General features: G+C 37.7%; 1 protein-coding gene across 3 annotated transcripts in view; it reads left to right on the forward strand.

The window, feature by feature from the left end:
* slc8a1b (solute carrier family 8 member 1b) overlaps positions 1-14,200 on the forward strand; it is a 126,302-nt gene extending 112,102 nt beyond the window's left edge. For all 3 annotated transcript variants that reach the window (XM_067366629.1, XM_067366627.1, XM_067366628.1), the window contains exons 6-7: positions 1,049-1,324; positions 9,618-14,200. In XM_067366629.1, the coding sequence (XP_067222730.1) occupies positions 1,049-1,324; positions 9,618-9,994 (653 nt within the window). In that variant the 3' untranslated portion in view covers positions 9,995-14,200. The remainder of the gene's footprint in view (positions 1-1,048; positions 1,325-9,617) is intronic.
* The last annotated feature ends 1,675 nt before the right edge of the window (positions 14,201-15,875 follow it).

Consider the following 15,875-nt stretch of genomic DNA (forward strand, 5'->3'; position numbering starts at 1 on the left):
GTGAATGAGGGGCCGCATTTTAAAACAACAAAAAAAGCATTACTCTTGCTGAAAGTAATCTGATGCTCTTTTATGAGGCATTTACACCCTTCAGACACACTCGTGGACAGCACATAAAGCATCATGTTGACCTTCTCTGTCTTTTTTACACAGATGTATCCATATTTAGACACGTGACAGCAAACATCATCGTGACCTTCAAATCCTCTTGTGCTGTGATGAAAGTCAAACATACACACATATACACTTGCATAGATCAGCTGACATTTCTTTCTGAATCTTCAAAAGCGACTCAAAATGATTCAGTCTTTTTTGAATGTTTTTGAAATCAAGGTGATTTTTAATTATTTGTATTTTTTTGTTATTCATATAATAAATAAAGTATGAATAGAATAAAGTACATTTGAGTTTTTTTTTATTTATTTTTTTTTATGTTCTGTCTTAGCTAGGGTCCCAGTCTAATTATCTACTTTATCAATAATCCTTTTAATCTCAGTGTGTAATCAGGTTTTTGCCTATGAATAGAAAGTCTTAGCAAAACAATGAGGAAATCCTCTGCCAAAGACTTGAATCCGTTTGCTCTCAGCCGCTGCAGTGAATAGGCGAGATTTCTGAACATCCTGTAGCATCTAATCACGCTTTAAAGGAACAGCCTCACCTGTCAGAGAGCAGTGTGTGGGCGTGTGTAAGCTGCTCTCTTTACGCTCTCAAGGAAACATAGCACCAACAGAATATCAAACAGATTAGAACCTCACTGAACACGCACACACACACACACACATGCTCTACATATCGAGTGTGAGTGAAGGCTTTATACTGCTGTGACTGCTGATCATTTGAAAGAACACATTTTTTTCTTTCCTGTTATGATGCTTTTAGGTAAATAAAATATAATTTTATATTTTCTGTAGAAAATTGCTGCTTGGTCTGTGCAAATTCGATTCCTCCTTCAGTGTAAATGAGGGTTCACGCTCAAATGATATTTCTTACTTGTTTTATCACATTTATCAGTCATATTTAATTATTTCTCCTTATTATCTTCCTGCAGGTGAGGATGATGATGATGAAGAATGCGGAGAGGAGAAGCTCCCCTCCTGCTTCGATTACGTCATGCATTTCCTCACCGTTTTCTGGAAAGTTCTCTTCGCCTTTGTCCCTCCCACCGACTATTGGAACGGGTGGGCGTGTTTCGTGGTGTCAATCATTATGATTGGCCTCCTGACGGCTTTCATCGGAGACCTAGCATCCCATTTCGGCTGCACCATCGGACTCAAAGACTCCGTCACAGCCGTGGTGTTTGTGGCACTGGGCACTTCAGTGCCAGGTGAGAGGAAGAGGGAAGTGGGTGACAGAAAAAAATCATGTGTACCTCAGATTTTTGTGTGTCAGCCACAGGTTTATATTTACATACAAACATTTATCAGAGAATGAGGATGTCCAAGCACTCGTGTCATGTGTGCGTGTGTGTGTGTGCATTTGTGTGTGCACGCACACAGGGCTATGATTATGATATATCATATAATTATGCAGAGCAAAGCTCCTTGCTACATTGCACCCCCATATATTACCTTCATCAGTCATGATAACTGTTATTTAAAACAGGAGAAACACACACACTGCAAGACGAGATACACAAACACCAAAATGTTCATGTACACACACACACACACACACACACACACACACACACACACACACACACACACAGAAAGACGTTAAATAGATTGTGTCTGCTGGAAGTGCAGTGCATGTTCACCATGTTTAGTATTCCAGACACACTGGACAGCTCATAGGGAAAATGCTGAGAGAGCAGAAAGCAAAAGCATTCCCTTCTCTCTCTCTCTCTCTCTCTCTCTCTCTCTCATGCTGTTCCTCTCCCTCTTTACCTCACTTACTCCATTTCTTTTTCTTTTCATCCTCCATTTCTTGCCCTTTTGCTCTTCTCATCTCACTGCAGAAAATCGTTTTCTTACATTTGCGTTTCTTGCTTTCCAGTAAAAGTCATCATGGACAATGTCATGCACGCAAAAGGACTTTTTCTTAATCAGTATTTTTTTTTCAAAATATCCTTAAGGGGATAGTTCACCGAGAAATGACAGTTATGTCATAATTTATTCACTTTCATGTCTCTCCAATCCTGCAAGAATTTCTTTCTTCTGTGGAACATCAAAGAGGATACTTTGAAGAATGGTTTTTGCCCATTCAATGTAAGTCAATGGGGTACAAAACAACACTGGACTCCATTGACTTTCATTGTACAGAAAAAAAAATCTCTGAAAATCTCTCAGAAGAAAGTCATAAAGGTTTGGAATGACAAAGTAAATGATGGCAGAATTTTCATTTATGCGTGAACAATCCCTTTAACAAAAGGATAAATTTACTTGAGAAGAAAAAATTTACTTGATTTCAGTCTTTTTTTCTGTCCCCAAATAGCATTGCAATAGAAAAAGAAACGTTAATGAAATATTGATTGAGTAGCACAGTTTGTGTAAAAAAGAATATTGAAGTACTTCAGCAAACAGTGTTCCATTTTTCATCAATCACTTTTAACATTTAATAGCTCTATTTTATAATAAATATCTGTTTTATTCCAGAAACCGATTTCATTCATCTGCACTTATGCAAAACAATTTGAAAGTTATAGGTGTATTGACGATAACCATGATATTTCAAAATTGAAATAGGCCTACTGATATCATGTTAATACTACACATGACAATATCAGGAAAAATAACACTGCTAAATTATTAATAATGCATCAGTATTTTTGAAAAAGAAAGAAAATCTAAAAGGAATATGATTGTTTTAAATGCAATAAATCCAATCATAATCAATAATGTTGGGCATTGTCATTTGAGCAGCATGAGTTGAAGTATATATATGAAGTATACCAAAAAAGATATATATAAGAAGTATATATATATCTTTTTTGGTATATATATATATATATATATATATATATATATATATATATATATATATATATATATATATATATATATATATATATATATATATATACCAAAAAAGATAAAACACAAAATGTAAATATTATTATTCAAAGTATATATAAAGTCCCCTCATGAAACACTAGATGACGCAGGCTAACTGGTCCTCTAACTCAATCTGCTCGTAATCCATCGTTATCTACACCTTCCCCAGCTCCACCTGTGTAGATCTGTTACGGGTAATTCATGTATGCTATATTGTGCAGCAGCAGCATGTCTTACTTGCTCACAGGAGCGTGTCATGTATGTATTGGCAGTAGCAAGTCCCGTACTTGCTCTGCAGCAGCAATAAGAGCAGCAGCAGCATAGCAGATCTATTCTGCCAAGACCAAACATGCAACATTGTCATACACATTACCATGCCAAACACTGATGACAGAATAGATATCTATAGATATGGCCAAGATAACTGTGTATTGAAAATTACATTAAAGCAGCCTTTTGTCCCAGGGGGCCTTTAGACACATTGTACCCTATCAACTAAAATCACTTGCTAACAAAAAATCTCTTGCTAACAGGAAACTATATTATCTGTGGGTAAATGTCTTTCCCTTAGGGTCAGAGAAAAGTTTGTTTGAGGGACCAAAACTTAGAAAATGTTTTTGGTCAAGTTTGATCAGTGGTTGAAAACAAATTGAATTAATAATTGAAAAAATATTTAAAGCAACATAACATCCTGAAAGACCAAATTTGACCCCTTATTTTTACAGAAGGAATATTTTAGGTAATTATTTTTAGAAAGCATAAATAAATAAATAGTTTTTATTGTGTTTGTTTAGATGATAAAATCACAAAGTCTAGTTCAGGTACCAAAAACTATGTACTATAACATTTTTTACTAGTAACAGGTCAAAAAATCAAGTCAATGGTAAGGTAAATGTAGCAAACTTTAAAACCCGTGATTTTTTTTTCTGCTGTTTCTGCACAGTTTGACAAATGCTGAATACTGAATGGGCCGATTGAACAGTTAGCAAAAGCATCAGTCTGTAGTGAGAGATGAAAGCCGGTAGTACTATGAAAACAACCGAACTTCCAATTAACCAAGCTCGTGGCCAGAAACCAGGCGAAGGACATGTACGCTCACTGATAAGGCAGCGTTCGCCAATGCTTTTGAACAGAAAACAAAGCCTTTAGATTCAGCGTATAGTTAGAGTATCTTGAATTAATAATTTGCTCGATGAATTTAAAATGAAAATGGGTTTGATGACTGGCATGCATCCTCTGAATGCAGTCTCGCTAATGTGTGGTGATGTGAAAGGTTAATTATAGTGATTTTTCTCTCTCTTAATTAAATATTATTTAGTCCACTTTGAATTTCCCAGCACAGCCATACATGAGCCACAGGGACATTTATAGTCAATAAAGTACTCATTTAAACTATATGTGTGGTCGTTCTGCACGGGTTTGTGTCCGTATGCAAACGTAAGCAGTATGAGGTTTATAACACTTTCAAAATCTGGAACGCTGATCCATTTAACTGCTCCCAAGCGTCTTTCTGGGATGAAGCTATTCATTGCCATGACACCCACATTAGCGGCAGTTGTCGTCCGCACGCTGCCAGGCTCTTTGGCAGGACTTTACACCAGACTGGGTGTTAGCTGAGCCTTAACTGAGAATTTCCTTGGTAATGCCATGGAAACGGCTCCATCCATGCTGTTGTTTACAACAACATAATAAGACAGTAATGAATAACGAGCAGGAAAATGTTATTTCAGAGTTAAGTGCTTTACAGTAAAACCCAGCTTTGACTTTAAAATACTGTCTTGAGATGCTGTTGCGTCAATTTTGGACTTTTAAGCTCTTAAATGACTGACGTTGTTCTCAGAAACTTTGTCAGATTTCCACAAAGAGTTTCTAACCTTCACTTTTAGAGAGATGTTGAGTGCTGCAGTCATGTCATGCTGGAATTACCGTAATTACGAGATGACAACTTTGAGCTGTTCGCATCCTTGGACTCAGAAATGATTCACTTCTGTTGGAACGCTCATTGTTGTTTACAGCGAAATGCTTCATCACGACAATTCTTTGCTGAATAGAAAGTTGAAACAACATTTATTTGAAATCGAAATCGTCTGTAACATTATAAATGTCTTTGCTTGATCCTGTTATGTGTGTGTGAATATTAGAGCGTGTATCCGCAGGATAGCGAGACCTTTAAATGAGGAAAATGGCTCTTTTGTGACCACAGTAAGCAAAGAGTAATATCCAGAGCAGTTCGTCAGGGTTATGTGTTATGGACTACATTAGCATAACAAAAGAGAGAGATGAAAATTAAAAGACACAGGGAGGAAGAAAGAGTTTGAAAGGGGATTCATGTGCATTTAGGGTTCTTCAGAGGCCTTCCCAGACAGAACGCACAATCAGCAGCCTCATGGTTTCTCAGCTGTCTGCAGTAGATCACCCTGTTAGCATTCAGCTGTCTCTGAGCAAGAGAGAAACCACACTGTTTAAATAGCAGACAGCCCACTGATTTCAACTCAAATCAGAGGTTAACCAGGCTGTTATTACAAAATTACATCCTCACCAAAAAAGGAGAGATGAGTGAGAGAGAATGTATGCTTGTGCATATGCTTGTTTGTGCTTTGCAGAAAAATATTTTAAAAAAAATAAAAATTTAAACTTTTTAATAAACGTATTTTGTCTAAAAAAGATGTACTGTTTTTGAAGTAGATTTTTTTTTAATTACTCATTCAAAGATTACTTGTCTTGAATCTAGTTTTATTTGTGTTATTCTAGGCATAAACCTCACAAAATTGTTACATTTTAGAATTCTCATTAGATTTATGATTTATTGTTTACTTAGCTTTACACTAAAGTTTTAGATCGGTACAAATTATTAATGTTTTAAAAGAGTTCTCTTCTGCTCACCAAGACTGCATTTATTTGATCCAAAATAACAAAAATAGTAATATTGTGAAATAACTTTACAATGTAAAATAACTGTTTTCTATTTTTGAATATATATTAAAATGTCATTTATTCCTGTGATGGCAAAGCTGAATTTTCAGCATCATTACTTCAGCCTTCAGTGTCACACAAACATGATTCTTCAGCAATCATTCTAATATTCTGATTTGCTGCTCAGGAAACATTTCTTATTATTATCAATGTTGAAAACAGTTGTGTACAGTGTGTAATTTTTTTTCAGGATTCTTTGATGTATAGAAAGTTCAAAAGAGCAGCATTTATCTGAAATACAAAGCTTTTATAATATTACACACTACCATTCAAAAGTTTATGGTCAATAACATTTTTATTTTTGGGGTGAGAATCCAAAGGTGGCCCAATAGTGCACAACACAGCGAAATGAAAAAAGCAAACATAAGTTCACAACACAACGAAATCGAGCCACAACACAATGAAATAAAGCCACAACACAACGGAATAAATCCACAACACAACGGAAACAAGCCACAACACAACAGAATAAAGTCACAACACAACGGAATAAATCCACAACACAACGGAAACAAGCCACAACACAACAGAATAAAGCCACAACACAACGGAATAAAGCCACAACACATTGAAATAAAGCCACAACACAACGGAAACAAGCCACAACACAACAGAATAAAGCCACAACACAATGGAATAAAGCCACAACACAACGGAATAAAGCCACAACACAACGGAAACAAGCCACAACACAACAGAATAAAGCCACAACACAACGGAATAAAGCCACAACACATTGAAATAAAGCCACAACACAACGGAAACAAGCCACAACACAACAGAATAAAGCCACAACACAATGGAATAAAGCCACAACACAACGGAATAAATCCACAACACAACGGAAACAAGCCACAACACAACAGAATAAAGCCACAACACAACGGAATAAAGCCACAACACATTGAAATAAAGCCACAACACAACGGAAACAAGGCACAACACAACGGAAACAAGCCACAACACAACAGAATAAAGCCACAACACAACGGAATAAATCCACAACACAACGGAAACAAGCCACAACACAACAGAATAAAGCCACAACACAACAGAATAAAGCCACAACACAACGGAATAAAGCCACAACACATTGAAATAAAGCCACAACACAACGGAAACAAGGCACAACACAACGGAATAAAGCCACAACACAACGGAATAAATCCACAACACAACGGAAACAAGCCACAACACAACAGAATAAAGCCACAACACATTGAAATAAAGCCACAACACAACGGAAACAAGGCACAACACAACGGAATAAAGCCACAACACATTGAAATAAAGCCACAACACAACGGAATAAAGCCACAACACAACGGAATAAAGCCACAACACAATGAAATAAAGCCACAACACAACGAAATGAAGCCACAACACAATGGAACAAAGCCACAACACAATGAAATAAAGCCAGAAAAACACCGGAATAAAGCCACAACACAACGGAATAAAGCCACAACACAACGGAATAAATCCACAACACAACGGAAACAAGCCACAACACAACAGAATAAAGCCACAACACAACGGAATAAAGCCACAACACATTGAAATAAAGCCACAACACAACGGAAACAAGCCACAACACAACAGAATAAAGCCACAACACAATGGAATAAATCCACAACACAACGGAATAAATCCACAACACAACGGAAACAAGCCACAACACAACAGAATAAAGCCACAACACAACGGAATAAAGCCACAACACATTGAAATAAAGCCACAACACAACGGAAACAAGGCACAACACAACGGAATAAAGCCACAACACAACAGAATAAAGCCACAACACAACGGAATAAATCCACAACACAACGGAAACAAGCCACAACACAACAGAATAAAGCCACAACACAACGGAATAAAGCCACAACACATTGAAATAAAGCCACAACACAACGGAAACAAGGCACAACACAACGGAATAAAGCCACAACACAATGAAATAAAGCCACAACACAATGAAATGAAGCCACAACACAATGGAACAAAGCCACAACACAATGAAATAAAGCCACAACACAACGAAATAAAGCCACAACACAAAGGAAACAAGCCACAACACAACGGAATAAAGTTGTGGCTTTATTTTATTGTGTTATGGCTTTATTCTGTTGTGTTACGGCTTTATTCCTTTGTGTTATGGCTTTATTTCGTTGTGTTGTGGCTTTATTCTGTTGTGTTATGGCTTTATTCCATTGTGTTATGGCTTTATTCCGTTGTGTTGTGGCTTTATTCCATTGTGTTATGGCTTTATTCCATTGTGTTATGGCTTTATTCCGTTGTGTTGTGGCTTTATTCCATTGTGTTATGGCTTTATTCCGTTGTGTTGTGGCTTTATTCCATTGTGTTGTGGCTTTATTCCATTGTGTTATGGCTTTATTCCGTTGTGTTGTGGCTTTATTCCGTTGTGTTGTGGCTTTATTCCGTTGTGTTGTGGCTTTATTCCATTGTGTTATGGCTTTATTCCATTGTGTTGTGGCTTTATTCCGTTGTGTTATGGCTTTATTCCATTGTGTTATGGCTTTATTCCATTGTGTTATGGCTTTATTCCATTGTGTTATGGCTTTATTCCATTGTGTTGTGGCTTTATTCCATTGTGTTATGGCTTTATTCCGTTGTGTTGTGGCTTTATTCCGTTGTGTTATGGCTTTATTCCATTGTGTTATGGCTTTATTCCATTGTGTTATGGCTTTATTCCATTGTGTTATGGCTTTATTCCATTGTGTTATGGCTTTATTCCGTTGTGTTGTGGCTTTATTCCATTGTGTTATGGCTTTATTCCATTGTGTTATGGCTTTATTCCGTTGTGTTGTGGCTTTATTCCATTGTGTTATGGCTTTATTCCATTGTGTTATGGCTTTATTCCGTTGTGTTGTGGCTTTATTCCATTGTGTTATGGCTTTATTCCATTGTGTTATGGCTTTATTCCGTTGTGTTATGGCTTTATTCCATTGTGTTGTGGCTTTATTCCATTGTGTTATGGCTTTATTCCATTGTGTTGTGGCTTTATTCCATTGTGTTATGGCTTTATTCCGTTGTGTTGTGGTTTTATTCCATTGTGTTATGGCTTTATTCTGTTGTGTTACGGCTTTATTCCGTTGTGTTGTTCTCGATTTCATTCTGTTGTGAACTTATGTTTGCTTTTTTAATTTTGTTGTGTTGTGCACTACTGGGCCACCGTAGAATCCTGAATCCTGAAAAAAAAAAAAAAAACAAACTACTATTTTCAACATTGATAATAATAAGAAATGTTTCTTGAGCACCAAATCAGAATGATTTCTGGAATATTTCGAAGGCTTTGCCATCACAGGAATAAAGTACATTTTAAAATAAATTCAAACAAAAAACAGTTATTTTAAAATGTTAAAATATTTCACAATATTACCATTTTTGCTGTATTTTGGATCAAATAAATGCAGCCTTGTTGAGCAGAAGAGACTCCTTACAAAAACATTTAAACATCTTATCGATCTAAAACTTTTGAATGGTATTTTTTTATTCATGCTTGTTTATTTGATTGTTTATTCATTTAAGATATTATTTCTCCCTCAGAATGTTTATGAATCTATCAACAGAAATATTTTACTGTACTAAAATCTCCTTTCTTTTTTCTCCTCATCATCTTCCTCTCAGACACCTTTGCCAGTAAAGTGGCAGCGATACAGGATCAGTACGCCGACGCATCCATCGGAAACGTGACCGGCAGCAATGCCGTGAACGTCTTCTTGGGCATCGGAGTGGCCTGGTCCATCGCCGCCGTCTACCACAACTCCAAGGGCCGCGATTTCAAGGTGGAGCCGGGTAGCCTGGCCTTCTCCGTCACCCTCTTCACCATTTTCGCCTTCATCTGCGTGGCGGTGCTCATGTACCGCCGCCGGCCCGACATCGGCGGTGAGCTGGGGGGTCCGCGGACTGCTAAAGGGCTGACCACCATGCTTTTCGTCAGCCTCTGGCTCCTCTACATCCTGTTCTCCTCCCTGGAGGCTTACTGCCACATCAAGGGCTTCTAAACACACGTACATGCGCTCACACATGCATACACTCAGAACTACACACCTTCACACACACGTTCATGCATTCTGTGGAAAACTAGCAAAGACTAAAGGTTAAAATAAAGGGAAAAGACTAAAGACTGCAGAGGAAGGCAACAGCGGTGGACTCGGTTTCTGGTTCACGTGGATAATCGTTTTCCGCAGACCCATCGGTCTGTTCTTCTGTTCTCTCCACACGCTACTCCTTCATCCTCATCTTCCTCTGTTTGTTGTGTGTGCTAAATGACTGCATCTGATTGGATGGGGTTTGACCACAGAGTTCAAACATCAAACGTAGACTATGAAAAGCTACTATTGCTACCTTTAACTACTGTAGTTGTGCTTTTTTAACCTAAACCAGTATAAAAGCCACGTGGGGCCGTGGAATCTGTAAGCTCCCTTCATAGTGCCATGGAACTCTGGGTAATGTGGCTGTGTGTTATAGGTTTGTTATCTTAACGTGGACCTAGCGGTAATTTTGCTTGGGTGAATTTTCAGACATACCACTTTATGTGTTTACAGATGATGTAATCGGAGTGGTCCTAACTGAAAGGGGTCAACTTTTGCCGTTTGTTTACGGCTCGGGCATCCTCCTAAACAGCTTTTGTCATTTTCAAGAGCAGCTCTGTGTAACTAATTCCTGTGAAGGCCAGTTTTTATCCTCTCTTGCACTGGTGCAGTTCATTTCAGATCAGAAAGAAAATAACACTAGGAAGAACGCAGTATGCCCGTTCCAATCTCTTCTAGCGCTGAAGCTTCAGAGACCAGAGATGCACTAGTGCAAGACTTTGATTTAAGAGCCTCAAAGATCGTAAAGTGCTATTGAATGAGCTTGGGTTACGGAACATCCTGAATTTTCTAACACGAACATACCGCTGTTCGTTACGGATTCGATTATTAATTTATGCAATCGATGGAAGGTCAGTGTAGTGAGATAATCCAGCATGTGACATGCTTTTGCCAACATCACATTGAGAGTTTACAATTATGACTGTTACTTTCCGTCCAAACAAAAGCGCATACATTTACAGACACACTATGAGAACTACACAAAACCAGTGGCCATATTTTCAGTGATTTGTTCTCAGACACACAATTTATAGTCTTAAACATGCAAGCATGTATAATTGGTAGGTTTTGCTTGATAAATATCCCATACAGATACACTCAGTCAATCATCTACGTGGAGTTTACGAGGGCACGCTTTCCCTCCAACCCTGCTGAGATTGCTTCTTTGTACTTTGTAGATTCGCTGCATATGGAGCTGTAAGGTAAATCTCATAGAGTAGTCACGGTTTTAGACGTAGGTCGATTTTAAAAGCAGAAACTGTAGAAGTAATCTGAATTTGACTCTAAACCTCTTTAGGATAGCATGGTTTAACACAAACGAACTGAAAAAAAAAAAGTAGCTCGTTTTATTGCAAGATTTTTCGTTGTCCTTTCCAAAGTTCGATTTCCAGTCTTAGTGGGTAAGTGAAAATTAAATGACGCTTCTGGAATGAGCACAGCAGATCTGACGTATATATACGTTGGACTGCATCTATTGTGTATTTTGCGCCAAATTTGCCAAAGGGAAAATCTTTCTAATGGAGAACTACAGTGTGCCACACAACCCCTGAAGTGGGTTTTGTATTTCGAATCATACATTTTTTACCCACACCAAAAAATGTCCTTGCAAGGATAAAGAGGCCTTGGTGACATTTCTTATAGGTGTTTGTACTGAAGGGATCCAGCCTACAGCTCTTTTACTGCATCTGAACACCTTTTCTTGTGATGAAAGAGTGTTTTTAAAGGAATTCTGGGATTCTGTGTTGGGGTTTGTAATTTCAGTAGTTTGATTTTGAAAGAGAATAGCTTGAATAGCTGTTTATTCTATCATTTTTGTTGTGTTTGTTTTATTTTGTTTGACATTTTTAATGAAGTTGTACTAGCTGTAGGGCATTTCTGTAGGAAACCTTCGATGATGACCTTCAATCCCTGTTGAAGATGGTCCGCTGTTGCTTGCTAATTCTAAGATCCACAGGAAAGACACTACAAACAACCAACATTGATAAAAAAAAGACTTTTTCTTGAAGCTTAATATCTATTTAACAAATAAACAAACAGATGAAGTTGGAGTTGGTGAAACCATGTGAATTACAGCCATACCAATTTCTGCCGAGAAGACTTTCACGGACTCTCGCCGTACGTGCTGCTCGCTAGCCGTCACGCCAACCGACCGCAGGTGCGTCTCTCCGTACGGGGCGTTCAAACTGTACATGGTCTCTCCGGTTTATACTGTATATGTATTTGCTTTGGCAGAGCAGGGGTCAGCAATTGTGTACATCTGTGCTCTGCGGTCTGTAAATCAGGGTGTGGCTGTATTGGAACCGCCCCCTGTGAAACCTAGCCCCTCCCTGTGCCCCACCCCCTTGTTTGCCATGTCCATATTTGGAATGTTAATGTGCTTCGTGTTGACAATGCATGGATGCTAACCTGTCTGTATATAGTACGCAGAATTCCCTTCATTAACGTAGTCGACAGAGGTTTGAAAGCTGTATAGATATTCAGACTTTGGTTTCGTTCGCTTGTTTGGTTGGTTTTCCTGTCCGTAAGTTTCGTTTGAATGTGTTTCTTTCTTTTTTTTTTACTTGCACATGTATATTAAAAAGGCAGTATCTGTCGTTTGGTACAGGAGCACATGTACAAACAAACGAAGCAATATGTCAAGGCCCTCTGCTTGGTTGTTGCAGTGGTTGTATTATGTAATAGTATGAAATATTTTGTCGTTGAAGCGTTCAGGTGTGTATGTATATACTGTATAGTAGAAGGAAGGCAGAATCATGGCTCTGCCATTATCACAGAGAGAATACAACATATTTATTTGAGACTCTTAAGAACTTCAGAATGACAAATATTGCCTTTTGGATTGATTGTTGCATAAAGCTTGTTTTGTTCTAGTTTCTTCGCTGAGCAGTGTGTGTGTGTGAGTGTGTGTGTTTGGTCTGGAGCAAACTGTGATATCTGTAAGAATTAAGGGAACATATAATCCGTTATTTATCTGCTCCGAGTCTGTAAACCATCTTGCAAAAATGAGTGAACCATCTGGAAAATGTCTGTAAAACATTAGGAGAATGTGTGTGTGAGGCGTCAGGGTTTGCCTTGTGTATGTCTTACATTCCTAAACCCCCTTCTCTCTTCCTCACTGCTCAGATGGTCTCTAGTCTTTCAGGGGTTTAATACTAATCTTTGATAATATTATTTCCTCCCCTCCCCCCTCTCAATCTCTCTGTCCTCTAACTCTCCAATCCAAGGCCTCACTAACATCTTGCATTAATGTGTCCAATGAAAACCTGTAGGCTGTTTGTTGTTAACAATCGCAGTGTATATGTGTGAAGATGTTCCTGGTATTCCTGAACAGTGCGTATATATGTGTTAATGTCTACATTTCACTTATTTATAATGTGTAAATTTATAGCATGTATAAAGGTTTGCAAAACCACTTATACTGCAAATAATATTGCTCTAAACTAGTCGTTTTGTCTTGTTTTCCAGTAAAAATCATTAAACAATACATTTGCATGAGTAAAATTATACTTTAATATATCTCAAATTATTTTTTGTTGTATCAAACATAAATATAACAGGTTGATGCTTGAGAACAAGAGAAAACAACAATTGAATATTTATAAAAACATTTTTATAGGAAAACAAGACAAAACACTGGATTTGTTGCAGTGTAAACAACATGGCAGAAAGCTCTCATGCCAAAGCAGGACTGAATGTATTGTATGTAACGTAATAGCTGATCTAAATGAAGGCTGTGAGTTTTTATCTTATCTTATCTGTCTTGTACAGATCGAGGGGCTCAAATCATTGTGTGTGTACGACCGCTGTAAGCTAAAGCTGAGAGTCATGTTAATGCAAGTGTGTGTGGCCTTGTGGCATAGTGTGTCTTACACAGTCCTCTTGTCATGGGCTTATTAAAGCTGGCACTGTTTTCCTCCTCACGCTCTCTCTCTCTCTCTCTTATCTCTTCTTTCTCACTTTTCGCTATTTCACGCTGTTTTGTTTTGATCGTTAGGTTTTAATTTCGATCGGAATAATTAAATATGAGATTTTTTTGTTTTGATTTATTTTTGTGTTGCACTCAATCTAATAAGATGGACGTCCACTAACTGTGATTGCTCCCCTAGTACACCTCTACACAGGAAATAAAGTTTGGGATATCCTGTTTAGAGCTAATTGGCTGCAGTGTGTCTCTTTTTATGATGGTATTTCTGCATACACACACACACACACACACACACTCAAAAGGTGTCATCAGTATTGAAATTAATGTGCAAGTGTAGTTTGCCAGGCTACTCATAAATTAAAGCAGTTCAGCTAGAGTATTTCGCAAAAAAAAAAGTAATTCGCAACACTAAAAGTTACTAACAAAAATGTAAGTAAGTACACTAATATTTAAAGGTCCCGTTAGTCGTGATCCCATGTTTCAAACTTTAGTTAGTGTGTAATGTTGTTGTTAGAGTATAAATAAAATCTGTAAAATTTTAAAGCTCAAAGTTCAATGCCAAGCGAGATATTTTATTTAACAGAAGTCGCCTACATCGAACGGCCAGTTTGGACTACATCCCTCTACTTCCTTCTTTAATGACGTCACTAAAACAGTTTTTTGACTAACCTCCGCCCACAGGAATACACAAGAGTTGCGTTTGTAGAGTGTGTTTGTCGCCATGTCGTCGAAACGCTGTTATTTTCATCCCGCAGTCCAATCACCTTTGTTTGGCCTTCCCAGGGACGCTGTACTTAGAGATCAATGGTTACAATTTATGTTTAACTCGGTTCCCGAAAATTATAATTGTGGTATCCTTACTGCAATAGTTAATGTTGGACTGCAGTGCACATAATGGCCACAAGAGGGGACTATGTTCATGTACATGGCTGTTTTCCGTATGAGGTACTCTTCTGAGTGAGTGCTAACGTTGTACATTTTCTCTTGCTGCTTGTGGAGATTAAAGAGTTCAGTCTCTCGGGAATTATTGTCTTTTGTGTTCATTCGGCACAACACCACAATAATCCACATGTAAAACTATGTGCAGCACACGTTATGGTAAGAGGCGTGACCTTTTCGGGCAAGGAGCGCTAAGCTGCTGTCGAATCACAACACAGGAACCGCTGGCACAATCAGAACTCGTTACGTATTTCTGAAGGAGGGACTTCATAGAACAAGGAAGTCATCAGCCCGTTTTTATGACAGTGGAAACAGCGGTATACAGATAAGTAAATTATGTGAAAAATACTGTGTTTTTTTACACGCGAAACATGAACACATGTTATATTGCACACTATAAACACAATCAAAGCTTCAAAAAAACACGAAAACGGGACCTTTTATTTCAGAGTGGGTAGCAATAGCAAGATCCCACCCTCCCTTCAGAGCATCTTCAAAGCCACGCCTCCTCCAAAACACATGAACGCACACAGCAGATCCTGCAAAGCATCATGGAAGACGGCTTTAAATTACTTAATTTGTCTCAAAGCACATAGCATTACAATAATAATGAATGTAAACTTAAAGACAGCTGACTTGGCAGATTTGGCAACACTGTACACCAGTTCTTAACCAATTTCAATTTAAAAAGTAAATAAATAACATTGATCATTTAAGGGGACAATATAATTGTTATATGTATTATATAATTTATAACTGTCAAGATGATGATTTTTTAGCACAACAAACACATTTTAATGATGATATAATTTAACAATAAGCACAACAAAACTTTTAAAAAAACATGAATTTATAGAATTTATATTTATATTTAGCACACAAGGCAATCGTTTGATTAGTGAACACATATACATGTGTTATTTCCAA

The sequence above is a fragment of the Chanodichthys erythropterus genome, chromosome 18 (genome assembly GCF_024489055.1).
Source record: "Chanodichthys erythropterus isolate Z2021 chromosome 18, ASM2448905v1, whole genome shotgun sequence".
Lineage (NCBI taxonomy): Eukaryota > Metazoa > Chordata > Actinopteri > Cypriniformes > Xenocyprididae > Chanodichthys > Chanodichthys erythropterus.